At 45.7% G+C, this 26,112-nt stretch overlaps 1 protein-coding gene across 1 annotated transcript; it reads right to left on the bottom strand.

The window, feature by feature from the left end:
• Nucleotides 1-1,241: 1,241 nt before the first annotated feature.
• On the bottom strand, nucleotides 1,242-25,446 carry PKNOX2 (PBX/knotted 1 homeobox 2). Its single transcript, XM_042832172.1, is given in 12 exon segments — nucleotides 1,242-2,820; nucleotides 3,225-3,403; nucleotides 3,928-4,004; nucleotides 5,290-5,409; nucleotides 7,215-7,312; nucleotides 7,386-7,473; nucleotides 7,475-7,519; nucleotides 12,020-12,208; nucleotides 14,654-14,825; nucleotides 18,517-18,653; nucleotides 22,806-22,914; nucleotides 24,776-25,446. Coding segments are annotated over 11 exon segments (1,434 nt in total). The 5' UTR covers nucleotides 22,890-22,914; nucleotides 24,776-25,446; the 3' UTR covers nucleotides 1,242-2,575.
• Between the last annotated feature and the right edge of the window lie 666 nt (nucleotides 25,447-26,112).

Genomic DNA, 26,112 nt, shown 5'->3' on the forward strand with positions numbered 1-26,112 from the left:
TCCCCTCATCAAGATCGTTAATAAAGATGTTGAATAGAAGTGGCTCCAGTACCGAGCCCTGGGGAACAGCACTCGTGAGCAGCGGCCAACTGGATTTAACTCCACTGACCACCGCTCTTTGGGCCCGGCCATCCAGCCAGTGTTTCACCCAGTGGAGCGCGCGCCCATCCAAACCATGGGCAGCCAGCTTCTCTGTGAGAATGCTGTGGGGAACAGCGTCAAAGACTTTGCTGAATTCCAGGTAAACCACATCGACAGCCTTACCTTCATCCACTAAGTGGCTCACCTTGTCGTGGAATGAAATCAGGTTTGTCAAACAGGATCTATCATTCACGAACCCGCGCTGACTGGACTCGATCCCCTGGCTGACCTTTAATCAATCCGCGATGGCTCCTGAGATTATCCATTCCATAACCTTCCCTGGCACTGAGATGAGACTGACAAGTCTGTAGCTACCACGATCATCTTTCCAGCCCTTTTGGAAGATGGGTGTCACATTTCCAGCCTCCACTCCACTGAGGCATCCCCGGTTAACCAGGGGATGGAGCAGGTCCAAAACCACCTCATCCTGCATTACGCAGGGTAAAAAAAGCTGTGTTTTGCAGCTTTGGGGTAGAAAAATGTACTTTTTGTAGGTCATGATTATTCAGCATTTTGCAAAATAGGCATATTTTGGGGTAGCAAGCTGCTGGGTGCTTAATAGGCAAGGACTCCATTTTGGGAAGAATCACGCTGCTTTGGGGTGTGTCACTTATTTTGGGTGCTCATCTGGGGGAAAAGGCACTCATTTTGGGGGAAGAGACCAATTCTGGGGTACTGTTAATAATATTTGGAGAGCATTCCTCATTTTTGGGAAGCAACATTCGGTGGCACAGTGCTTATTTTTGGTGTCAGGGCAGCTCCCACTGATTTTGGAGAGGGTCACTCATTTGGAGGCACATTGCATTTCTGGAGAGCAGAGTTCATATTTGGGGATAGTCCCTCATTTTGGGGAAGCATAGTTCATACTGGTGGTAAATCACCCAGTTTCAGAGTTCTTCACAGAGGGCGAATCCTTCTGGGGTTGCATCACTCATCTGTGGATTTGAAGCAATTCACTCATTTTAGGAGAATTTGCCTATTTATGGGTTGCCCATTTTGGTGTTATTCACCCATTCTGGTGCTCCACTTGTCCTTCATCACCCTCACCTCCACTGGAAAGAAGCTGACAATAAAATACAGCTGCAAAACCTCATCTCGTAGCACTTTATAATAAATGACATGAATTAATACTAAATTACAATGAATCCTTTATGAAATTACAGATTACATTCACGCCAGATCAGTATTGAAAAACAGGCTTTGCTGCCCATTGCATCACTTTGTTGCTGCGGCCTGTTTGGCTGTGGCTGCTGTTTCTTCTCAACTCTTCAAGAGCCAAAAGAGGGTCAAAAATGGCAATTCATGCAGCCGACAAAATCCTTCCTTATTACAGAAGAACAAACCCCACACTGCTGGGGAAGAACTGGCAGAAAAAAATCCTTTTTTTTTTTTTTTTTTTTTTTTTTTAACCCCCACGGAACTGAGAAGATGCCCTGTGTTACCTGGGCTGCTTTTATTCTCACAGTTCAAGGCAGAATTTGCCTTTTTGCTACCACTTGAAGCCCCCAAACACAGTGTTTTTGTACAGCTGCCCCCTAACAGCTCACTTGTGGCACTTGGGGGTGAGAAACCCAATGTTTTCCTGCACAGGTGGATGACACTGGGGAGATACCATCTTTTTGAATTTCCTTCCTCCTGGGCAAATCACTATTCAATTTTCAGAGAAAGGCTGCTATTTTATTCCTATTTGGTACCAAAAAAACCCTGGAAAGGTCTTACTCAGCCTCACATCCAGCCCAACATTGCATCCAGTCTCAGTCCTGAAGTTCAAGGCTGAATATTTTTTCCAGATTTGTTGGGTTTTTAGCACATAAATTAAATAGTTTGGGGACTTCCTCCCTTTTCCTGAAAGTCGCACGTAGAGTCACCAAATGGCCACAGCACTGGGGCCAAAACAGGGGGATGTGAGCAATCCTGTGGGTCAAAAGCATGAAACTTTCCTCCAATCTGATAGGAAGCAGAATTGGGAACTCGGCAATTTTTTCCCACATGCTGATGTTTATATGAATGACCTTTTTTTGTGGAAGCTTCCCCCAAAAATACATCAATCCTGTTTCTGTTGGGGTTTTTTTGCACCAAGAAATCCAAGAGGATGCAACAGCCTATGGTGGCATCTGAGCACGGTGGGGAAAACAGCCTCCCCTATAAATGCTTTCATTACCAAAAATGAAGGGAAAAGGGAGAAAACAAGGATAAAACCTGAAAGAAAACCTCAAAAAAATCCGGCCACAATATGTGCCTTGTAAACACGTGTCCTTCACTGCCATGTGCTGATGTGGTGGCCCCGGTGCACCCACAGGCAGATGGGGCATCTGTCAGGGCCTCCACAGTTAGATTTTTTCCTCACCAATTTGTTGTTTTCTTGCTGTTTTTTGCCATTCTGGGAGAGGTCGCTTCTGGCGCCATCCATGATTTGGGGAGCACGCAAGGTGAGCTACTCCAGTGAGTCACTGTGGTCCAAGCCAAGGTTAGCGCCAGGCGCAGTTGGGAGGCCACCGGGCTCTTCCTCCAGCTCCTCTTCCTCCTCTTCCTCCTCCTCCATCTCATCCTCATCCTCCTCATCATCGTCCTCCTCGGTGCCATCTAGGGAGTCCTCGTGAGCTGCAAGCATGGCCTGCTGCATGGCCATGGTGGCCGTGGCTGATGAGAGGGGCTGCAGGTTGTCCATGGCAAGGGAGCCTGAAATTAAACAGATAAAAACAAGGACTCCCTGGCTAATACTAAAAGGACAGAAAAGTGCATAAACCTACAAGAACACAAATGGTCAGCTGTATTACCCAAAATACTATGCAGGGGGTCCCACCTGGCCCACCCATCTCCCGAGGTCTAAATCTTACATTTAACTGCTGTGTATTTACTAAATAACAGGAAACTAGCCTTTCAGGAAGAAGATGCCCAAAATGGTTTGTCAGAGTTTCTCTTAATCTTCTTTCTTCATCTCTTTTGTTCATAGAAACATAGAATGATTATAGAATCACAGAATGGTTTGAGTTGGGAGGGACCTTAAAAACCTTGAATACCAGCATCAGGTATTATGCGTGGCCTTATCCAGGAGGAACAGGAGCCACCAGGACTCTCCTTACCATCAGGATTTGTCCCCGAATTGCCACCTTGCTGCTGAAGGACACCAGCAGCGATGGAGTTGGGCCAGAACCGCTGGGTGGGCCGGTGCTGAGATTTGATTTTCTTGGCTTTAGGGGCTGGGTCTGGGTTGCTGGCATCAAGCATTGGTTGCAGGATGCGCCGGCGGGCATTGATGAACCTTTCCCAGGAAAAAAGCAGCCATTCAATTAAAAATTGTTTAAATTACTATATTAAGTAAACAATAACAATTTAATGAATTGCTTTATTATTTATATATATATATATAATTACAATAAAAGCCTTTCAGAAGTGGTTTCATGGTGCAGAAAACTGTTTTTCTATCCCATTCCCCAAGCCATGCACCTCTGTTTCATTTGTCTGTGGCATGTTAAGCCATTGCTCTAATTTCTCCGGCTGTTAGTTGCAGGAGGGAAAATACTGGCTGCTATGTTGTGATTGCCAGGAGAGGGCATTGGGACTTCACAAATGAACACTGGATGCATAGAATCAAAATACCCTCAGTTGGAAGTGACCCATAAGGATCATCAAAGTCCAACAATTAACTAAGCACACAGCCACTGTACTGCCTAAAAATGACCCATAACCATTCACCCAATCCCTAAAAACAGACTAAATGAGACAGAATTGTTCAAAAATCTATAAAATCTGTGAGGTGACAGCACAGGCCACCAGTGTACTCACCAGTTATTGACTTGTAAGAGGGTCAGGTTGGTTTGGGCAGCAATTTGCCTCTTCTCATCCTCCGTGGGATAGGGGTGCTAGAAGATAGATGGGCAAAATGACATCCATGTATGTAAAGCAGCAGCCCCAATCAGGGGGAAAGAACACTTTTTTTTTCCCATCCCTCCCACCCCAGTTTGATGACTTGTTGCACATTTGTAAGGTACCATTGTCTCCCCTGCATCCTTAACTCTTTACAAATGCTTTTCACCTAAGGCTTTACTTCAAGGAAAAGGAGATTTTTTTTCGTTAGTTTTAGCGATTTTCTCTACTGTTTTCTAATAACAGTTGTCAGAACTTTAGGATTTCGGCTTTAAAACCTGCTCCTTTTTTGGCAAAAGCATTCCTTGAAAAATATCAACTTGCCCAAGCGCTCCTAGAGGTGGCTTCATGCGGGATTTCCCAGGGATGTCTCACTGTTCCCAGTGCCATTTCCCATAATGCCTTATTCCAGCATTTATGGCATATTATTTCCAGCTAAAAATTCCCCAAGCCCAACAAAATTGTGATCACTGATGCTACTAGGATGCAAACCCCATTATTTATGCTGGTGCTTTCAGGCTAAGAAGATAGGACATATGGGAAGACTCAGTGCCTTGTGCTACGCATCCTCATCATCCCCGGGCGTCACAATTTGCCCAACAAAATGCTGTGCAGGAAAATCTGCGAAGTAGCTGTTAGTCCTCCTGCACCAGGAGATTCAGGAAGGGGCTTTGAGAAAACAGTAAGCGCAGAGTAATCCCTGAGTTAAGCAGGAAAAAGGGATTTTTGTTTTAGCTTACTGCCCTTTTTCCAGCCCCAGTGGTGGGCAAGCAGCCTCCTTGCATGAAAATAGCCCAGTTGCATCCTCTGAGAATTACACCTCCACCCACCAACAAACCCAAAAACTGGATGATTTTGTAATTTCACACTTTGGACAATTCCTGCTGCACCCACAGGGGCAGCTGTTGCACCCAGCCCACCGACTGCTGGAAAAGGGTACATTGGAGCCGTTAACTGTACAGAAACCTTCTTTACACATCTGCAAACGTGGATGGAAGTCAGACATTTGGCTTATTTCCCCCTCTGGTTTTGTTTGCTAAACATCAAGATCATAATTTTGCCACCAGCAGTGAAAACATGCCTCAAATGCTCCTAAAATGAAAGCAAAGCCACTTTGTGCCTCCAAATACCCCAAACTAAGACAAACCACCACTTCAATTTGTTCATTTTGAAGGTTTTGAGGACATTTTTCTTTCCAACTTCCAAAGCAGCCTTTTTTCCCTTGTGCAGCCCCCCGAAGTGTGCTCTGCAGGGTGCATGGTGCATGCAGGGTGCGCTCACCATGAGGTGCTGGAAGAGCCAGGAACGCATGATGTTGGTGGCGTGTTTGGGCAGAACGCCCCGCTTGTTCTTGGACTTCTTGTCCTCGCCATCAAGGAGTGAGGTGAGATCCAGGTTCACCTGCCAGGGAGAGAATCAGCTCAAAAGGGTGATCGGCAACCCAAAAACAAACAAACAAAAATGAACTCAAAACGGGAGTAGCGGAGTGGAAAAAACAGACTGTGGTGAGAACCTCCCAAATCCCACCACTTTCCCAAAATCTGCATTAAATTTCCATTTTTCCACCAGAATCTGTTTAGTATCTTCATTTAGTATCTTCATTTTTGCACCCAGTTTTGCAAAGGGCAATTGGCTTTTCCCAACTGCAGTGGCACCAGTGGGGACAACGCCATGCCCACTTTCAACATGCAATTAAGGAGGATAATTTACCACAATAAAAATACCACAACAAAACAGAGACAACTATTTTTTATAGCCTGAGGTTAAAACTCTGTGATTCGTTAACTCCTTGTTCCTCACTCCGCTTATTCCAATTAATAGAGGAGAAACGTTGTGGGAAAATGCGCTGCTTTTAGAAAAAAAACAAAAATAAATACACTGGGATGCTGCAAGAGAAGCTTTAATGATGTCGTGGGAAAAGAACTGAAACCTCAGTTAAAAAGATTTTTTTTCCCAGCTCTTCATCAAAACACTTCTCCTGGATGAATTAAACATCAGCCTGGCAGGTCCCACCGCTCCCATGAGCTCCAGATGAATAAATCACGCTGGCGGCGCGGGAAGAGCATCCGGAGGTGCTTGTCCAGGCTGCTCTCCCTGCCCTGATATTCCCCGCGCGTCTGTTTCTTGCACCTCAGAGGGCTTTGCTGCAAGATCCAAGCTGGTGACGGAGAGATATTAAAGAGGGAAAGGAGGAAAGAAGCCTTGAAGGCATTAAAGCCTGCTGCGGAGGTGTCTCCTCCTTCCAAAATATCCTTTTTTTCCACACGCATTTATGACTGATAGCGTTAGGAGGCTCCTGCCATTAAAAATGTGCATGGGGGAATTGAGGCTGATCTGCCCCCAGGGAGCAGCGTGGCAGACAGTGATATGTTTTGCCCAAATTCCTGAGGAATGACAGCGTTTGTAAGAGACTGTGGATGATGCAGGCTGCGTGCAAACAGGGATGGCAAGTTATCCTTATAAAGCAATTTCTACCCTAAATCATTGTCTTGCTACAAAAAAGCAGAGAAACCCAGCATGGCTAATCAGAAGAGGAATGAAAATAGAACAGATGCCTCAAAGCCACCCCAAATTCATGAGGTTGTGATAACAAAGGGAAAAAAGGAGCACTGCCATATGGGACGGATGATGCTTGTGGTCCCCAGAAGATAAATGATACTGAGGTGTTTTGGTGCAGATCTTTTACCCTACAAAAATAAACCTGAGACTGCAACTTCCCTGGAACTTGGTGAAGAAAGGCAGAGAGACCTTGTGAAATCTGACAGCAGAGCAAGCAACCACACAAAGTTTAACAAGAGAATCATACAATCATTAAGGCCGGAGAAGACCTCCAAGATCCCCAGCCCCAGTCTGCCCCCACGATGCCCACTGACCCCACAGCTCCAGAACACCTCCAGGACTGGGACCCCACCACTCCCTGGGCAGCCTGTGCCAGCGCAGCACCACTTCCAGAGAAGAAATGTTTCCCAATATCCAATCTGACCGTCCCCTGGCACAAGGTGAGGCCACCACCTCTCATCCTTAAATGCTAGAAATGCCAGATTCTGCGTGTAGGATGGGGCAGCCCTGGATCCACGTCCAGAGGCCTGGACACCACTCTCAGACATGTTTTGTGTTTGGGTGGTGCTGTGTGCAGCCAGGGGTTGGGCCTGGTGCCCCCTATGAGTCCCTTCCAGCTCAAGATGCTCTGTGGCTCTAGGATTTACCTGGGCATTGGGGATCTGCAGGGCACCAGGGGCGATGGCTTGGGCAAGGACCTGGCCCTGAGATGTCACCATCGTCACGGGCTGGTACAGGGCTCCACCTGCGGAAGACAGGGCTCATGGGGGTGCTGCATGCAGAGGGCAGACTCCCCCCAGCCTCCCTGCTGACCCTACCTGGCACAGCGGGCGATCCAGCCCCGCTGCCCATGGCCAGGTTGCCCGGGGGCAGCGCAGCTGCAGGCACCACGATGCCCGGGGGGGGGGTTGGAGGCGGCCGGGAGCGCCGCAGGTGAGCTCTGCAGCATCTCCTGCAAGAAAAAGAAAAGAAGATTTCAAAGCATTTTGTCACATGCAATAAGAGCTTTGTTTTCCCCTCCTTCTGTCAAAGCTGGAAATAAATATGGAAAAGCAAGGAATTTGGCTTTGCAAAGCTCCCACTTGTGTCTAAGCAACTTCACCTCTTTGTGCAGCCACTATTTTCAATAAGTGAAAAAAATACCACGTAGATGACAAGAAGGAAATAACTATATTGTTTTCCTATCTACACATTTCTTTACTTTTTTCTTTTGTCTGGAACTTGATGAAGCAGCTTCACCTCAAAGGGAAAACACCATAAACTGCTCTGAAAAAAATAACCCCCTCGCCCCCCAAAAAAAGCACGTGAACAGCACAGATCTCCAATAAGAGCAGCAGAAAATAACCACTATTAGTTTCTCCATGCCAGAATAATAAAAAAAAAAAAAAATGACACAGCTCCATTTGACATAATTCCTTGCAGCTTTAAAGTTAACTTCTTGCAAAAATGGAAATTTCTTCCCCAAGTGCTGTAATATTACCATCAGCCTTTCACCCAAGAGCTGCAAATGGAAAAAAGCACAAATAGGTTATGTGATTATTTAGCACAATACTTTGGGAAGTGCATCACAATGGGAGGATACGGAGAACTCAGGCCAAGCACGACAGCCTCCATGATGTGCAAGACTTTTGAGTGTCACGCCAAGAGCATTTAGAAAACTATCCTTCCAAAATAAGGTATGAATATCTGAAATATGCCCACTGTAACAGAGATAAAGCTGCATTCACATTGTGCAGTAAAAGGAGGATCTTTTTCTCCCTCTTCCACCCATTTTCCCATTCTGTCTCACTTCTCCATTGTCCTGTTCCTCAGCTGCTGAACAAAATACCAACAAAAGGCATTTTCCACCTTACTTGAACTTACTTCATTTTTACACATTGCATCAGCAAACCTATTTCTTGGTCTAAGAACAGAGGATTTATCTGGAGAACTGATGTATAGTGACACCAGAAACACAAGCAGGGCTGGGTCAGAAAAAGCCATCGCCCCTCTTATTCTAAAAATAAAGCAATGGGGATGATAATTTGAATGCCCAGATCAACTAATTGGACATCGAGTGATTATGTGGGTGCACTGTTCACCAGGAGACATGCAAAACTCTTTTCCTGACTCATTATTCTGCAGTTCCTCAAAAAACGAGAATCCTGAAGACTGTTTTTGGAAGTGCAGTGGGAAGAAATAATTCAGAATATCTGAAAGTGCAGCAACACTGCGAAACCAGAGGTATCCAATGGAAATGGAGGCTCTGCCTTAAAATAGTTACAGACATCTCCAAGAAGATTCAAAATATGTTTTTAGCATACTAATTGCAAATGCCAGCCAAATTACATTGCCATGATGATTTTAGAAATGTTTTACATTCCAGGACTTCAGTTGGAAAGTTTCTGGCAATTTTTACACTTGAGCATAGAAAAAAATGCATCACTAGGTGTCTCTACAGATCCATCACAGCACCAAAATTCTGCAGCTCTATGGCAAAACATGGTTTCTCCAAATTAAAAATCACTTTAATGAGGAAATGGACCTGGTATATATGGCATTGTACAAAAAACACCCCTTTCTCACAGTAACGCTAAAATGCAGTGCTACTAGTGCTGATGTCCTTTCACTCTGTTTTATGATGCAGTGATTTAATTCTGAGTGGCACACATGTTATAAAGCTCCCATCCCCTTCTAATTTTTTGAAAATTTTCTGTGCTTGTGTGAACTGGGAAAAATCTGGGTTAGCTGCAGAAAAAAAGAAACGTATGAGTCTGTTGAGAAAGAGCTGGCCAAACTCAACATGTAGAGGCACAGCTGCATGAATGGGGGATGAAAACCTGTTGGCTTTACATAACAGAAATCAATACAGCGGCGATTATCCCATTTCGTCAGTTCCACTTGTTGCTTTCTCAGTTTCAGCTCTCATTCTTGTTATGACATAGCCATACATTTTTAAGCAGGCAGTTGAGTGGTCAAAAAAAATTTGCCTGAGCCAGAAACAGCTTGCTTTCATAACTAACCTGGTACATCTCCTCTCAAAATGATTGATCCCACACCTTGGAAAAAAAAACAAAAACAAAAAACCCCCCACAACCCTGTTTGCTAAGAAACCTTGTAGATCAATAATTGATTAATCACATTTCTATTATTTACATTATTTTTGAATTTCTGTAGTAAAGGCTGCTTAGGTGTTACACCTATATTTGGTGTGAGATTAATAGCACAATAATTAGCAAGATCATCCCACTTGCCATCTTTTGAACACGAGTCTCACAGTTCTTCAGTTCTCTGAAGCATCCCCAGCTCTATAAGGCTTCTTTGATGAACAAAAAGTGTTTCCACTGTTGTTTTTCTAAGCTTTATCCATGCAAATTCAAGTACACTCAATGAGCTGAAGCAGTCTGGCACTTGACATTGCTGAGTTGGGTAATTAGAAAAAATTTGCCCTTACGTCAGCACCACTATGTCAACCACATCCAGTGCCCAAGGAGATGGTGGCTCCTTCTGAGCTGTCACCACGAATAGTTGAGCTCCTGTTGCCTGCTGCAAACCCTCCTGTCCCTGAGCCAGTGTGACAATCCTGCAGTGCGATTCCCCTCCAATTGGGTCTCATCCTTTTATTTAGCAACAATCTCCAAAGCCTCACTTGAATTCTCAACGTTCCTGTCCTGCCTGGAAGGAAAACGGGGGCAGATCCGGGATTTCAGGAATCCGAGGAGCTCAGCCCCTTCTCCAGCACTGGCCCGATTATTTTCCAATTTTGTGCTAATTTTCTGATACGATCCCCACCTCTTTGTGAGATGCTAAATCCTCATTACTTCTCCTGACTGATGCATTCTAATTAGATCAACACTTAAAAAAAAAAGAGAGGGAAAAAAAAAATCACAATAGCCACAGGACGGCTTTCCATCTCATTAACTCCCTCACTTATTATTTTCATGAAAATTACTGATAAAAACGTGCACCTCCATTTGCTGGGACCAGGAGCTTCGTCGGCTCATATCTAACATCTCTCTCATCACCCGGGATGCGAGCTGTTGCCGTGGCAACGCACAATAATAGAAACTAATAAATTACAAACGAGATGCTCGTTGAGCAATTATTGTTCTCTTTTATGCAAGTGTCTCGCTAATTTTGATCATAAGGAATGCTTCCATAAAGTAGCGAAGGGATAATAAGTCCATTTCTAGAGATTATTAGAAAATAGAGAGAAGCTGGTTGTTTTTTGTTTTTTTTTTAAGATCAATGATTGGTGCTTTGGTGCTTTCAGGAAACCCAAATAAGAAATACAACTTTTTTCCATGTTTTCCCTCCTTGTGCTGGGGAAAGAAGGCAGCCCCATGTGTAACGCCAGGAGTTTTGAACTGCGCAGCACTTGGAGCTAAGCAGCTACAAATGATGTCTTTTTTCTCCTTTCCACTACCTTGAAAACACCCTGAAACACCATAAAGAGCTCCTGGCATCTACCCCCCATTAGGGAATAGTGCCAAGAGGTGCTTGGTGAACCTCTGACTAATGGTGTGTTGGCTGCAGTTATTTCAGGGAGGACTGTGCAACCGCAAGTTTCATTTTCCCACTGAAAAAAGCCAAGCAGCACATTATCAGAGAGAAATACAACCCTGATTTTTCTTCCAGACACTAAGGAGAAATCCCCTGTTTTTCTCCAAAAAGCTACCAAGGTGCAACTCAATGCCAAAATATGAACAGAAATGGCTGAACTTTCTGGATATCTGTAGTACTTAAGGCACCAAATGCTACCTTCTACAGGCGAGAATTTGGAGTACAGAAAAACAAATGAAGGTGTTAAGCTTGGTCATGCTGGTGGTGGATTGCAGGATGTGCTGGAGCAGAGCAACCAAAAAGGGGCATTTGAAATCTGCTGTCCTGCCTTGAAATGAAGATGACAAAGTGGGACTGTAACACAATAGAAAGCATAGCAGGGACAGCAAGGCCCTAGGCTACAATGAGGATATGCTCAAACACAACAGCTGTGGGCACAAAAATAAAAGAAAGAAGTTGTTTACCTTCACAAAGCCTCAGGTATGCAAGGTTCTCCAGCAAAATCACCTCACCTCCACTGCCAATCCTTAAATGAGGGCTGGGAAGGGGTGGATCCTGGCCCTTCTATCACTCAGCACATTGCATATACCTGAGCTGCCCCAGGCTGGCCCTGCCTTCCTACCAGGTGCTCAATCACTGCTTTAAGCCATGACACAGAACTTCTACTACAGGGACAAATACTATTTTTTCATGAAACACTTGTAACTATTTCGGGAAAAAAAAAAATCCTCACCATTTTGCTTCATATGTGCAAGATACATTCTTTTTTTCATGTTTTCCTCAATTTGGGATGGATTTCATTGAATTTCCCAGAGACCACAGGACTTGCAGAACCATTCCTCAACCTCGCGTGCCTTGCACGCTGGCCAAAGTGCAAGGATGGTGATTGCAGGCAGTGTTAAGGTGTTACCTGAGGGTGGAGGCTGATGGAGGAAGGGTTGGGGGAGTAGGGGCCCCCCAGGTCGTTCCTGAGTAGGTTGTCACTGTGCATCTTGGTTTTGAGGCAGGTGATGTAGCGGTTGCAAAAGTCCTTGCACAATTCGTTGACCTTCTCCAGCTCCAGGAGGTGGATGCGCAGCACCTGGATTGCCTTCACCATCTGCACGCGTCAAAAGCAGAGTCAAAAGCATTACCATTCTCAGCAAACCAAAGAAAGAAAGAGAAAGCCCCTAGAATCGATATTCTCACCCCAGATCCACCCAGAGCCCATCCCTCTGCTCCCCTGCCTTTCTTCTCCCTCTGCAGCTGTGCTATCTCTGCGATCCCAAGAGGTGAAATTCACAGAAATTACTGTCGCTTTCATGGGAATTTCTCCCAGAAAATTCCGAGGCAAAGCCCTGATGTAGCAACGTGTTTGGTTATTCTCCAGAGACCACTTTCTCTAACAAGATTATGGGGCTGCAGCACTGCCGTAAGCTGTTGCTGGTGCAAAGCCTGGGCCTCATTAAAACGTACCCCATAAATGTTAAAAAATTTACACATGAAACATTCCTCTTGCCGAGCTGAAACCTTAAGTTTTACAGCCGCTGTTTGAAATCTTGCATAATATATAAAATTTCAGCTATTCACTCCGGGGCAATAAATCCAGTTTTATGTAACAAAGAGTCTTTGCATTTCAAAGGGTGTTTTTAACTTGCAAATTTTAGTGGTCATCTTTACAAACTGTGAGATGTCGAGGTTGGGAAACATCCCGAAAAATCCAAGGCCAAACTCAGGTGGAGGCTCCACAACGGAGAAAGCAAATTTTCAGTCAGCAGACAGCAGGAACAATGGGGCACGGATGGAAAACTTCCCTTTTTAATGCTTTTTTTTCTGCACATTTTCCTTCCTCTGCGCTTGGCACGGGTGAAGCGCAAGGTGGAGGCGTCGCGCCCCAGCTCTCCGCATCCTCCAGGGGCTCACGGCCATGAAAGTCAATATTCAAGGGCAAAGGCAAGAGGACCTGACACATATATGTATAAAAAATAAATCTCTCAATTATCTCAGCTCATTTGCTTAGGGTCTCATTTTATGTCCCTGCTCCGCTGCGCCGTATATCTGTCCGGATAAAGAGTTACAGTCCGTCGGCGTACGTGCGCGGGGTTGTAAAAAATACAGATGCTGAATTAATTGACTGTGTGGCACTCGGCAGCTGATTGAGTTGATAATGGTGAGATCTGACCTTTTTCTAATTTCTAATTACGTGCATCTCGGCAGCGAGGAATACATGACTCTTATTCTAATGATAGCTAATGCCGCTGGCCTTTTCATCCCCACTTCGCCATTGTTGATTTCCAGGGAATCAATGGTGTTAAAAAAATGCAAAAAAGAAAAAAAAAACCAACAAAAGAAAAGGAGAATGGAAACAGATTTTGGATTGGAAACATCTGATGCACATTCAGCCCTTAAATCTGCACTCAAACGATCCCAAACACCGCTTTTTTGGTCATTCATCCCAGAGCAGATTTGTATCTTGTCTACAAGACGTTGCAAAACAGGCTTAGTAATCTGCAAACAGTTTTGCACATCCTGTAATTTTTTGGGTGGTTTTCCACAGACTTCCAAGCCAGTCTTGAATTGAGGATCTCACCAAACTCTCCTCCAAATGCTGAAACGAAGTCCAAAAGATGCAGCATTTTTATCTTGTAATTATTTCTTGCTTTTTAGGAAAGTGCTTCTTTCTGCACTTGGATGAGCATTGCTTGACTTTTTTCTCCTCCTGCCAGGTCGTCAAACAAACTCACTGCCTGCAAATTGCCTGATTTTGTTGCTTTCCTGGGATGGAAATCCCTCTGCAGAGAATCCCAGAGGCCACACCATTCCCCGAGGAAGAACTTTTGGTCTTTGCATCATCTCAAGCATGTGAAATTTCCTCTTTCAACCTTAAAATCTCCTTGTGAGGCAGTGAGTGCACCAGGATGGGGCCAAGGATGTGGTCACCCACATACCTCTCACAGAGATCATGTGTGGAGGTTCCTGGAAATAATAATGGGATTTGGAGATATTCCATGAAGTCCCTGCAAGATAAAAAGCTCCATCCCAAGCAGTCCTTGCACGCAATGGCTACAAGAAAATTTACAGTGGAGAAGGCACTATAAAGAACTCAAAGTGGCCCAAACCACTGATAAGCATTTCCTCTTCTGGAAAAGGCATTTACTTTGCCATGTCTGTTGGACAAGAGCTGCCCATCATAAATGAGCTGAGACGGTGCCAGCAGAAAGTGGATGGGACTGCACTCATACTGAAAAACAGAGATTACAAGTTACAGGTCACAAACTGTTCACCAAGCTTGGCTGATTCCCAGAAATGTGTTGACTCTGCAGTGCATGTGTGAGAAAATCAGGCAAAACTTGGGCTGGAGTTTGTTCTTGCTGGAGATGACCTCACAGAAAGTCCTGGAGAAAAAAAATCTTGCAGGGTCCGTGCAGAACACTGTTAAGGTGCCCAATATCATAAACACTGCCCCAACATCTTGTCAAGTTGGTAGACTCCCATAACACATTCCTCATCCTCTATTCCAGCCCCAGCCCACAGAGGCCCTACACGAAGCCCCAGCACACTCTACCAGGTTGTCCAGCTCAGGGTCATCACTGAAGAAAGGTTTGTGCTCCTGCTCCTGCTGGTGGACAAAGTTCTCAATGTCGACATCGAAGCTGGCTGAGGTGATGCACTCGGAGCCCTGGGTTGCCTGCTCACACTTCTCAAAGAGCAGCGTAAGCAGCGGGAACAGCGGGTGCCTGTGAACAACAGAGCAGGCCACCCCATAAATCCAGCTGTTTTCGTTCTTTCATCTGTTCTTATCCTAATCCATCTATCCATTCCCTCCCAGCTTGCTACAGCCTGGTGATGAAAACCTCATGCCAGTGTTGAATGTGCTTTCTCTAGATCAGGAAAGAAACAAAGTTTTAGAATTGCTGAATGCACCATTTCCCCTCTAGAAGTGGCGTGTCTCAACATCGTGACACTTTCCAGCATTGCACCAGTGCTGACTGTTTCAGAACGGTTCCACAGTGGACAAAAACGTTTGGCTTCAAGGAGGTTGCCTTGGCACTGGAATCGACATCTGCACTGGGATCCAAGCCAAGAGGCTCCCAAAAATGTCGGTCAGCTGGGGATGATGGATGGGGCGGGCATGCATTTCTACATCCTTTTATACCAAGCATCCGACTTGCTTTTGCTTTATGGGTTGCTACTGCATCCCGATGGCTCTTTGTGACTATTTTGAGCACATCTGTGTTCAAGATGAGGTAGAAGGTGGGCCAAACCTCACTTTCTTTTTAATATGAGATTTCCCTTTGAGGACAGGCTTGCCTTTCTTGCCTTTCTTTTTGGAAATCCATCAGTGGGATTCCAATTGGGATTCCTTTTAATAGTTATTCTAAATCAACACAATATAAAATATAAATATACATGTTAGTGCAAAGCACACGGAAATGAAGGACACAAAGATCATGAGATAGCACAGGGAGCTTCTCTGGCTGTGCAACTTTAAAAATACAAAACTATTAAAAATTGAAAACATAAAAAATATAAAGCTATGAAACTCTGAGGGGAGAGATGCAAAATGCTGCCATGGGATTGCTTTGCCATCCCCACGGCAATGGCACCCCAGTTATCTCAGTATAACAGGATTTGCCGCACCCCCTTCAGATAAGTACTCTTATAAACAGGTATACAATTTTGGGGGGAAAAAAAGCAATTTTAGCTCAAAGGAGGAATGATACTGGCTCGCTCCAGGCTTCCTGTGGGTCTCTTCCAAGCCAGAGTCAGGGGAAGGGGTTAAACCCCTGGGATAAGTCTTCATTTGCAGCCACTAATACTGCAGCATATTATGGTCTAATCTGGCCTGATCCCAGTTTAATGCAAGATTTGCCAGGGCTGGAGCAGTCTGCGGGGGCTGGGGGAATCATTCCATAATTTCAGCCGCCCTGCCGGGGCTCAGCCGAGGGATATGAACGGCAAATTCCAAGCAGCAGCATGAATTATTGGCCTTATGAACCCACGGCTCGCAGCAGATGCCATTTCGAAAACCAGCTAGGAAGAAAAGGCACGAACCAACCTGGTACGAAGGAACAAAATTACCCCAGGGGTTGGGGTTGTTATAGGGGGAAATGCATTTTGTAGCCTCTTTGCTTTGAAGGGGTGTTGGTGCCAACAGGGATTAAAGCCACCACTGACTTCACTGCGCTTCGCTGTGCTCATAACTGACCTTCAGGAATTGCCTGTGGGATGGGGAGGCAGTGTGGGTAGCTTTTATTTGGAAGGAAAATAAACCAAAATAAATGATACGATAATAAAATATAAAAATGTAATATATATATATAAAAATATTTCGAACAACAAAAAAAAATCATAATTAAATAAAACTAAAGGTGGACATGAAAAACCCCTAAGCTAAGGAAAATCACCAAAGCCCTTTTCAAGCATGGTGTTCAGGAGCAGTGAAATTAGGGTTTCTGCCATGAGCTGGGTGCTGAATTGTTGCAACTGTTTGTTGGTTTATTTTCCTTTTGCATGCAAAAATTACACAGATTTCTCCACTTTCAGCTTTTCGATGGCTGCTAAACACAGGAGAATGGGACAGGCACCACAGGGTTCTGGCACAGGGGATCCGGATGCCGCCCTCGATGTGAAATATGGGATGGGCATCCACGATGCACGAGGTCCAGGAGGATTTCCCCCATCACAGATGTCACAAAGGCAGAGAATCACCCCCACAGCACCAAGAAGAGTTTTGGGATGGAAAAATTTGCTTTGGCAACATCTGCTTTCGCAAAAATCTGTGTTTTTGGGGCAATCCTCTGAATCTGGAGCGTGCACAGGTCAGCCTTTCCACCCCATTTGCCACCGCTCCAAATAAGCAGGAGAAGCCGCTCGTGCAGCGATGGCACCGAACAAATAAAGGGCTGAACCTGACATTTTCCTGCAGGAGAGGTCGTTGGCAGCCGCTAATAAAAAGGATTTGACACGGGCTAATAAAGAGAAATGAATCCCTCTAATGGCCTCATTTCGCACATTCAGCAGGGTGCTGCTGCAGGCTGGCAGTGCGGGCACAGGGAGGGCAGCGCGGCACAACGCTCGCTGCTGCTGTCTTTCCAGCCCCAAAATGCATTTTCCAAAAGCAGGTTGGCAAAGAGACACAGACTTTTCCCACTAGGAAATCCAGAGCACAGAGAGGGCAGGAGTGGTTCTGAGTGCATGACAGCCCAAAATCTGAAGTGATGCTGCTGGGCTCGTCCCCAGAATGATGCTCGGTCGTATAGCAAAGAGCAAGTAGATTCTTTTCCTTTTTTTTTCCTATTTTTTAATGGAGGATAGAACTCCCTCTAGAGCATAAGATCCAGTGGTGACTTTGTGGTCATTTGCCCATGGCCTTCTATCTTTCTTGTTGCATTTTTCTGGCAATTTCCCTTCAGGTTGATCAACCAACGCACAGAGCCAATGCCTTCTGCCTTTGAAAATTAACAAAAATCCATTGCTGACAGTGGAGGATGCAGCACGGGGTGGCACGCAGCCAGCTGCTGAAAGTACATTTGATATCAAATGACGTATATTTATCCTACATGAAATGATGCATATTCAAATTTTACAGGGGACTGGAACCCTATAGGCCAATATGCCACAAAAAAATTACTTCTATGCATTTTTATAAATGCATGGCATCTCCAAACCACAGCCGTGGCTGTTAGCTGGGGTTATTCCTTAATATTAAGCCTTAATCCTAATTATATGACAGTATCATAGATCAGAATCATAGAATGGCTTGGATTGAAAAGGATCTCAAAGATCATCCAGTTCCAACCCCCAACATCACTGCCATATCATAGTGCATACATTATGGTATTATCATTAATTACATATCACTTATATAATTACATTATTTGCATAATCATTATATTACTTATTACAACACTTTATACATTATAATATGATGTATTATTGTACCCACAGCTAAAAATAAGGGGGCAGGAGGGGTCCAGCCACTGCCGCTTGTGTACCACATGGATGCACAAGCTGCACGTTCCGGGTTCATGGCTGTTTTCGCTCCTCCTGAGTGCATTTTCTGCCTCAAATGACAGTTTTACAAAAAGAAAAAAGATGAATTTGGATTTTGTGGTGTTTCTGGAGGGGTGTGGTGCTGCTGGCCATGGTGCTGGGTTGGCCAAGGAGCTCCGTCATCCTGCATTATTATTGCTAAAAAGGAGCTAAATGCGAACCCACCCATTCCCAGGCATTAACGAATGCATTTGAATGTTAGTGGGTTAACAATGCATTACCGTGATTAACGTATCGGTGCATTGCTGCATTCATCAATGCATTAATCAGTGCATTACCGAATCAATGCACTCCCAACGCACAAGAAAAATGAATGCAGGAACAAACTGCCACAAGGATTAACTACTGCCCACGGCCGTTAGCTGGCATCACCTGTAGACAGCTCGCTTGTCGGCCTCCAGCTGCGCCTGCGGGTCGCCGGCTGCGGGGGGCACGGCTGCGGTGGGAGCTGGCGCGGTGGAGAGGTGCACGGGCTGAGCCTTGCTGGGCTGCTGGGCTGTGGCCGTCATCTGAGGGGAAGGGGAAACAGGAGAGAAAAAGGGGTAATGTGAGGGGGAATTGCAGGTGCTCTATGCTAAGTGTTCCGCAGTCCCCGATAAAATCTGCGCTGCTCGTCTCCTGCTCTCAATGTTCAAAGAGAGCAGGTAGGGCTGTCAGACACACAGGCTTTCTGCCTTCTCCCAGAATCACACCAGCTTCTGCCAGCCCTCTGTGTGCTGAGCCCAGAGATGAGTCATCTGAAGCACTTAGAGCAGACAGCCAGAAAAGCAACTTTTTGTGTGTGTGTCCCAAAGGCCAACACTGCCCAAATGGCTGCTGTGAAGGGGTGTGAAATCCGCCAGCAAAATATACATGAGATGAACGCAGTAAACGACTGTGTCAGCGAATGCCTTGCTTTTCAAAAACTTGACATTAATTTAGGGAAACATGCACCTAAAAAGCAAGACCAAGCTCTGCCAGCACGTGTGCAAATTGCTGCATGTCCTCCCAGCATCACCCCAAAGCATCCCAAAATCTCCGTGCATAGGGTATGTGTCCTCGCTCGAATGTTTTGGGGTGATTTCCATATTAACTAAAATTAAAATTAATGATTAACATTAAAATTAATGATTGCATTAGGGAAATCTGCATTATTTCCAGCCCCTACAGTTCCGTGTTTCTGTGATTCACTGCCAGGCTGTAGTCAGATCTGACATAAATGACAAGATTTAGTTAAAAGAATAACAGCTGGGGGAGAAGCATAATCTCTCTGGGGCCAAATCAATCAGCACCCCAATTCGTGTGGTTTGCAACTCAAAATCTCAGTGCAAAATGAACTCCCTGAGTCGATGCTTCACCTGTTCTTGCTCTGGAATTCTGTTCAAATTAGCATTTGTCTGTTTTCCTCCATAAATCTTCCATCCTCCCCCAAGCTGCGTAGCAAAAAGAAGCCTCTGTCTCTGGCTAAATACTTTCTCTGTGTACATAAAGAGGCGTGTATACGTGCAGATGCCTACAGTTTTGTCCAGCACGACTCACCTCTGCACTCAGACTCTCGGCACGGAGAAACAGATTTCTCACCTCGATTAAAAGCTGCACGGACCTGTGCCAAAGCGCCCGCTGCTTTTGAAATGTTTGACTTTAATATCTCCTGCCTGACCTTTGCCTGCTGCCACGGCACTTTTTAATCTCAGTTATTGTTCATAACTCCAAAGTTTGGCTCCTGGAAATTCACCTGGCACCGTTTAATTTCTAACACTCCCAGCGCGGAAGCTGGCTGGGTTACTTCATTTTTCTCCCTTTTCACTCCCAGAGGGCCAAATAAATGGGTTTGTGGGACTTCACCCATCAGTTGGGGTTTCTCCCTGCTTTTTTCCAGTTTTTGTACAAACCCAAATAGAAAGCACTGACTGTGTACAGCATTCCAGCCACGCCGTTAAATACCTCCACTTCCTTTCTCATTTTCCCTGTTCCTCTCCCTGCCAGCTCTGCTGAGAATTACTTTAAATTTTGGGGGGTAAATGGATTTTGTTTTCCCCTTTTCCCCTTTCTTCACTTGAGCACTCATTTACAGGGACACTGCAGACCATTCTGTGTCCTCGCCGGCAGACGGAGCCCCCAAATCCTGCCAAGTTGGCTGCGTGCAGCTGAGTCTGCAACTAATTGGGCTATTACTCACAGAAAAGCCTCCTCTGCGGCTGTTTCGAAGCCATTACCTCACCTTGGACTAAAGAAAATAATCCCACACCTCATGCAACCTCTGATGAACAGCACGGTGGTGCCAAGTCAGAAAAAAATAGGAGAGGCTGCTCCAAAGCAAAGCGTTTGCAGACAGACAGGGGTGCGGGGCAGGGAGGAAAACAGCCAACAGTATGTGCACAAGAGAGGGAAAAAAGCATAAAATTGCCATGCATTCGTGCAATGGTAACTGCTGGGTAACGGCAGGGCTGAATTCTGCGCAGAGAGCTGAAGCGATTTTTGTGGTACTGCATCACCTCCCGGTTGTACTCCTGTTGGTGTTATAATCCTCTTTCTGGTTCTTTAGGACGAAAATGCTTTGCCAGAGCCAGTGGCAGCACGCCTGGCACCTGCAATAATCCCTTTTGCTCCACATTTACGAGGACTGCAGCCAAATAGGTCAGCTCCAGCCAGCAACCCCAGCGAAGGTGCTCAAGGCAGGGCAGCCTGCTGCATACGATCCTATTCACAGGGACATTTCTCAGTGCCTTTGCATGAAATCCATGTGCCATTTATGCAGGTTACAAGCCCAGAACTATGCTGAGGACACCAGGAGAGGGACTCACTGATCCTACAGCAAAATTGACATCTCTGCTCGATTTTTAACCTGCAACAGCTGCAGATTTTCTGGATTTGTCCGTGACAAATGCAACCCCATTTTAAAAATGGCTTCTGAGGGCAGGCTTATTTTCATCAGCTCCTGTGCTGAAAATGAGATTGTATTTTTAAAATAACCTCTACTCTGCTAAATATATTTGCCCAACTTTGACAGTGAAATGGCAGACGACTTTCTGCTTTTTTCTTTCTTTTAATTTATTATGGAAAACACATGGATTTCTATGCAGAGTCCTAATTTCTAACAGGTAGAGTTGCTCAGCGATCACGCTTGGTCTCAATTACACCGTTACGTGCTGGTAGCAGAACCAGGAGATTATTACAGCGTTTTTTCCCTCGTAAGGCAGCTGTTCCCACCACTTCTGCTTCATTTTTGCACATTTCCGACAATGAGGTTGATTGCTTGCATGGCCTCTGCAGTAACGATATTAATGCAAAGCTCCCCCAAACCCCTTTTTTACCATTTTTCTCCCTAGGATGGTCCCTTTGATAATGGGGAGCTTTGCAATGTCAGCTGTAACTCTTGTAATTGATGGTTCAACTTGTTTTCTTATTTAACACAGACCTCCCCATATCTGCTGTATCTTTGGGGAGAGGAATAAACATGCAATTTGCTTTTCTAAAAGCTAGAAATACCAAATCCTACCATTTTCAGGTGAAAAGCTCACAGCAGCCACAGCATTCAGAAAAAAAAAAAATAACAAACACAAAACAAAGTGCTTTTTGCTGCAGCATTCCCCCTAAAATGAAGGGAAAACACACAAGCATCCCCTTCGAAAGGATGAAAAAGAAAGGGTTTGGGTGGCAACAGCCTCAGAGATCCCCAAATGCAATGTTCTAAATGAAAATGAGGGCACAGAAGGGACAGGGAAAGGTATAGGGTATGTCTCTGTAGGATGCCATGGAAAAGCTGGGCTATTTTAAAAGTCCCTTAAATTGCCCATTAGGACTAAATCGGCGTCCCAGCTCCCTGCTGCGTAAGCGAGAAAGGCGCGGCGTTTCGACAGGGAGGCACTAAGAAAAAAAGGAAAAAGTGAGGGAAAAAAAAAAGCCCTGAGCGGAGCAGCGGAGCGAGCAAATGATGACACAGAAGTTGGAGGAGCCATAAAAGCCCCACCGAGGCATCATTTGCAAAAGTGACCTTTTCCCACCGAAGGAGACGAGCTGAAAGGAGGCCCGGGTGGCTTCAGGGGAGCGCAGAAGTCACGGCTAGGCAGCAATGTATTTATTTTCCTTGCAGGAAATGGTCTCTATTTTTTTTTCCTGGGGGGTATTTTGTGCTTTTGCAGCCACACAGGGATGCAAATGGTGGAGAAAGGCAGCAGAGCTGAGCTTTGAAGAAAACACAAAATGGGGGGAAAATTCACATTTTTCCATATAAGCCCTATAAAAGCTGCCTTAAACACAGTGCCAGTTCAGTGCTACATCTGGATCATCCACATTCAGTCTCAGCAGACCAAACCAGAAATACAGATTTGCCCCCCAAAAGCTTGGAATAGGCTGCAAAGAGGAGGGCCAACCCCAAAACCCAACCTTTCCAGAGCCCAAATCCCCACATCCAGCACATTGGGGTGCACTGGCTGAGTTTCTCTTGGACCAAATTCCTTTTCTTACAATAACTAACTCTGTAATGACACTTGGAAAGGAGGTTATTCGACTCCTTGGAGCAACACTGTAGATGAAGTCTCTTTTTCCCTGCGACGGCTTGCCAAAAATGCCATAAAATCAATCAAAACGCCTTTCAAATTGCCTCCAAAGCCACCTCACTGCAGAACCCACGCTGCAGTGGGAGGGGATTTTGGGGGGATGAGGGCATGGGGGACACTCACCTGTGGGCTGTCTTGGTAGGGAGGAGGGGGCACCGTCTGGGTGGCCATCATCGTCAGAGCCGGTGCCGGGGAGACATGGTGCATCCTGGGCAGGAGTCACATTGAGAACCTGCAGGCAGGGAAAGGCTGCTGGATTTGGGGGAAAAACACCCCGAAATGGGGCTTTTCTTCCCCAGGAGGGAAAAATAACAATAAAAAGGAGAGAAGGAAAGGAAAGGAGAGGTGACACCCCTCACACGAGCACAGAGCTCTCTCCCTGTGGGAAACCCAAAATGATTTGTTGACCCCTAATGTGACAGCTATCTGAGATTTGTCATTTTGGATGGGAAATGCATTCAGGGAAAGGTGACGAAGGCCACAGGTGAGAGCAGCGCTGCTGCGGCCATGGGCTGCCTTGGGTGGAGCTTGCTACGCTTTTCCCCATAGGAACCCTGGTGCATGCAGGGCTCTGCTTCCTCCTGTGATCTGTGGGAGGAAATGTCCTCACCCACGGCAGAGGAACAGGGATGCTGAGGTGGGCTCGGGGTCTTCAGATCATTCAATGCAGTCATCTGGGGGAAGATTTGCAATATTCTGCTCTCCTCCGTGAGACTTTGGGCCTTGCAGAGTCCACCAGGCACCACAGGCACGAAGGCACTGCATCAATCGCCGTTATTGTTTTGAGTGAATAAATATGAAAAATATTTGTTTACAGATATAATAATACGGGACTACTTTTCACATGCTTTGCACGTCCCTTGAATAGCTTATTAAGAGAGCACATCCAAAATGGAGGGCATTGAGAATGTAGAGTGGGGTCAGCGCGTGACACAGACCTCCTGAAGACAGCATTTATGGGATTAAAATCGTAAAACCACAGAATCTCCTGAGTTGGAAAGGACCCACGAGGATCATGGAGTCCAACTCCTGAAATGACGCTTTTATCTTTTTTTACTCTAATAAAATTATCTGCTCCTGAGTGAACCGGCAGCTTAAAATCTTTGGGGTCAGATGTGAAATCCTGCCCTGCAGGCACACAGGCAGCCCCATCCTCGAGGGGTGACACCGAAGCCCATGGGGGAAACCTCACCAGAAACGGCTGCAGCCGGAAAAAGCAAAGAGCTCGGCATCCCGACAGCCCAGAAAAAAAACGGGAAAAAGGCCCCTCAGAGGCTATTTTGGGGCAAAACCCGCAGCTGCTGTCCGTGCCTGCAGCAAGCCTACCGTTAGCAAGCAGCGCTGCACCGCAGGGTGCAGGCTTTGTATCCGAGATGTATTCCCAGAAGGTGGCAGTCCAGAGCCCGAATTAATTGCCGAGTATCCCCCAACCTGCTCGCCACATCGAGCAGCGCTTTGAGGCTTCACAGGTGTTGATTTGTGTGGAGAACGCGACTTACGGCCAAATATAAAAAGGGATAAGAATGAGAGGCAGCCGTCGCCGACAGCGCTGTGTTTATGTGGGGCCGCAGCAGCCGCGGGGCCCCGTGCGGTGCGGAGCTGTCAGCGCTGCCCTGCAGCCCCGCGGATTTATGTCAGCGCTGCGCCTCTCCCCGGAGCAGCGAAAGTCCAATCGCTGCTGTTTTAGGTACTAATTCTTACTGTTTGGTCATTATGTTCCCCCTTAAATGTTTTTAAACCGGTGTGCCCTTGGCTATAGGCATCCAGAAGAGGAGAGGAGAAAGAGAAGGGGTGCAGAGCAATAGCCCCTGCAGAGCATCTCAGATCAGTGATCCCACCTTGGGCAAATGGTGAATTTTCGGGGCTGGGAGCCGACAAGGGCAGGAGGAGTCAGCCTGCTCCTGGGGCATCACACACAAATGAGAATTTTTGAGCAATAAAACTGATAAATGCTCTTTTCATTTCCGGAAGGGGTTTTGGCAGCAATCTGAGATCAAAGTATCTTAAATTTCCTTATGAAATAAAAATTATTTCATTTCACTGTAACATTGCCATTAAGTTGGAAATGTATTTCCCACAGAGCTCGTGCCGACCTAAAAGAGTTGCAGCCCGGAAAGATTTATAGGCTGCTTTTTTGCCAGCCATCTCTTATCTCTCCTTTCAAATTAACGTAATTAGAACGAGTTGAGAAGTCATCTTTTCAGGGTGGTCACCAATGCTTCAAAATGTTAAAAAAATCCAAGTATCACTGGCAGTCATCGCCATCCTGGAGGCGAAGAGGAAATAATCTCTGATCCGCACGATTAGCAAAACTGCTGTGAAAATGCATTAGAAGAAGCCCTGAATGTGAAAAAATCGTCGCCTTGGACTCCACGTTACCAATTTTTTCAGATAACGTTAATGTTGGCTTTGCAAAATGCAGCTGTTGCTTCCAAATCAATGGAAAACGGGGATCATTTTTTCCAGCTAATTCAACAGCTTCTCCCTGCAGCGTGTGGTGGATAACTGAGAGTTCCACGTGGAAACCACGCAGACAGGTTTTCATGCATTTCCCATTTTCCTCCTGACGTTGCAAAATTATTTGAGACGGTTGGGAGTGTGGTTCCACCACAGGAGGGGATTTCACCCTTCCAAAGGGTGTTTTCTCAGATGGCTCACGAGGACAGCGTTGGTCATGCTCTGCTCACAGCAGGCTGCCAGAGCTCAGTGCTGCTGTCTCCACAGAGGGCTTCTGCACGCTGATGTTTATGATATATGCATTCATTATTCACATATACATAAGTTAAAATGAAGAAATATGGCTGACAAGAAGGGAGATGCACCTCCAGAGGACAATATATCCTGCTGTGAAACGCCAGCCAGGACAGGTTCACTCTCTGCAGGTGACAACATCCCTCTGCTTGCCTGTGAAGTGACTCAGGAGCGAATCCCTCGGTCCCACATGCAGCATTTCTGCCGTATCCCTGTTGCCGACCGTCTGTTTTTACTGAAATTTGCCCATTTTCCTGAGAACAAAAGTTTCCAGCTGCAGGTGAGCATTAGGTTTTCACAAGCTACGAAAGTAACCCTCTAACATCACATCTGATGATGTCAATTCATCAATGGTCAAAAATGGGGAAGAATCCTGTTTTTCAGGGTTTTACCCATTCTCAATTGGTTCTCATGATTCTTCTCTTTCTACCACATGGGCTTGCATGCTGCCTTGAATGTGGATAGATGCTAGAAACATCACGGGGATAACAAATGTTTCTATTTTTTTCACAACGTTTGGTAGCCAAATTTCCTCTGCTCAATTCCAGGAGGATTTCTGCACCGCTAACAGCCCAGACGCAGCTTCCCTACGTACTGCACTTTGACAACTTCCTGGTGTCTCATCACTGAGTTATTTCCCAGTAAAAAAAAGATGAATCAAGGCTGGGCTTCTGCTGCT

Source organism: Centrocercus urophasianus, unplaced genomic scaffold (genome assembly GCF_019232065.1).
Source record: "Centrocercus urophasianus isolate 14NV4802_14NV808 unplaced genomic scaffold, USGS_Curo_1.0 seq_37, whole genome shotgun sequence".
Taxonomy (NCBI): domain Eukaryota; kingdom Metazoa; phylum Chordata; class Aves; order Galliformes; family Phasianidae; genus Centrocercus; species Centrocercus urophasianus.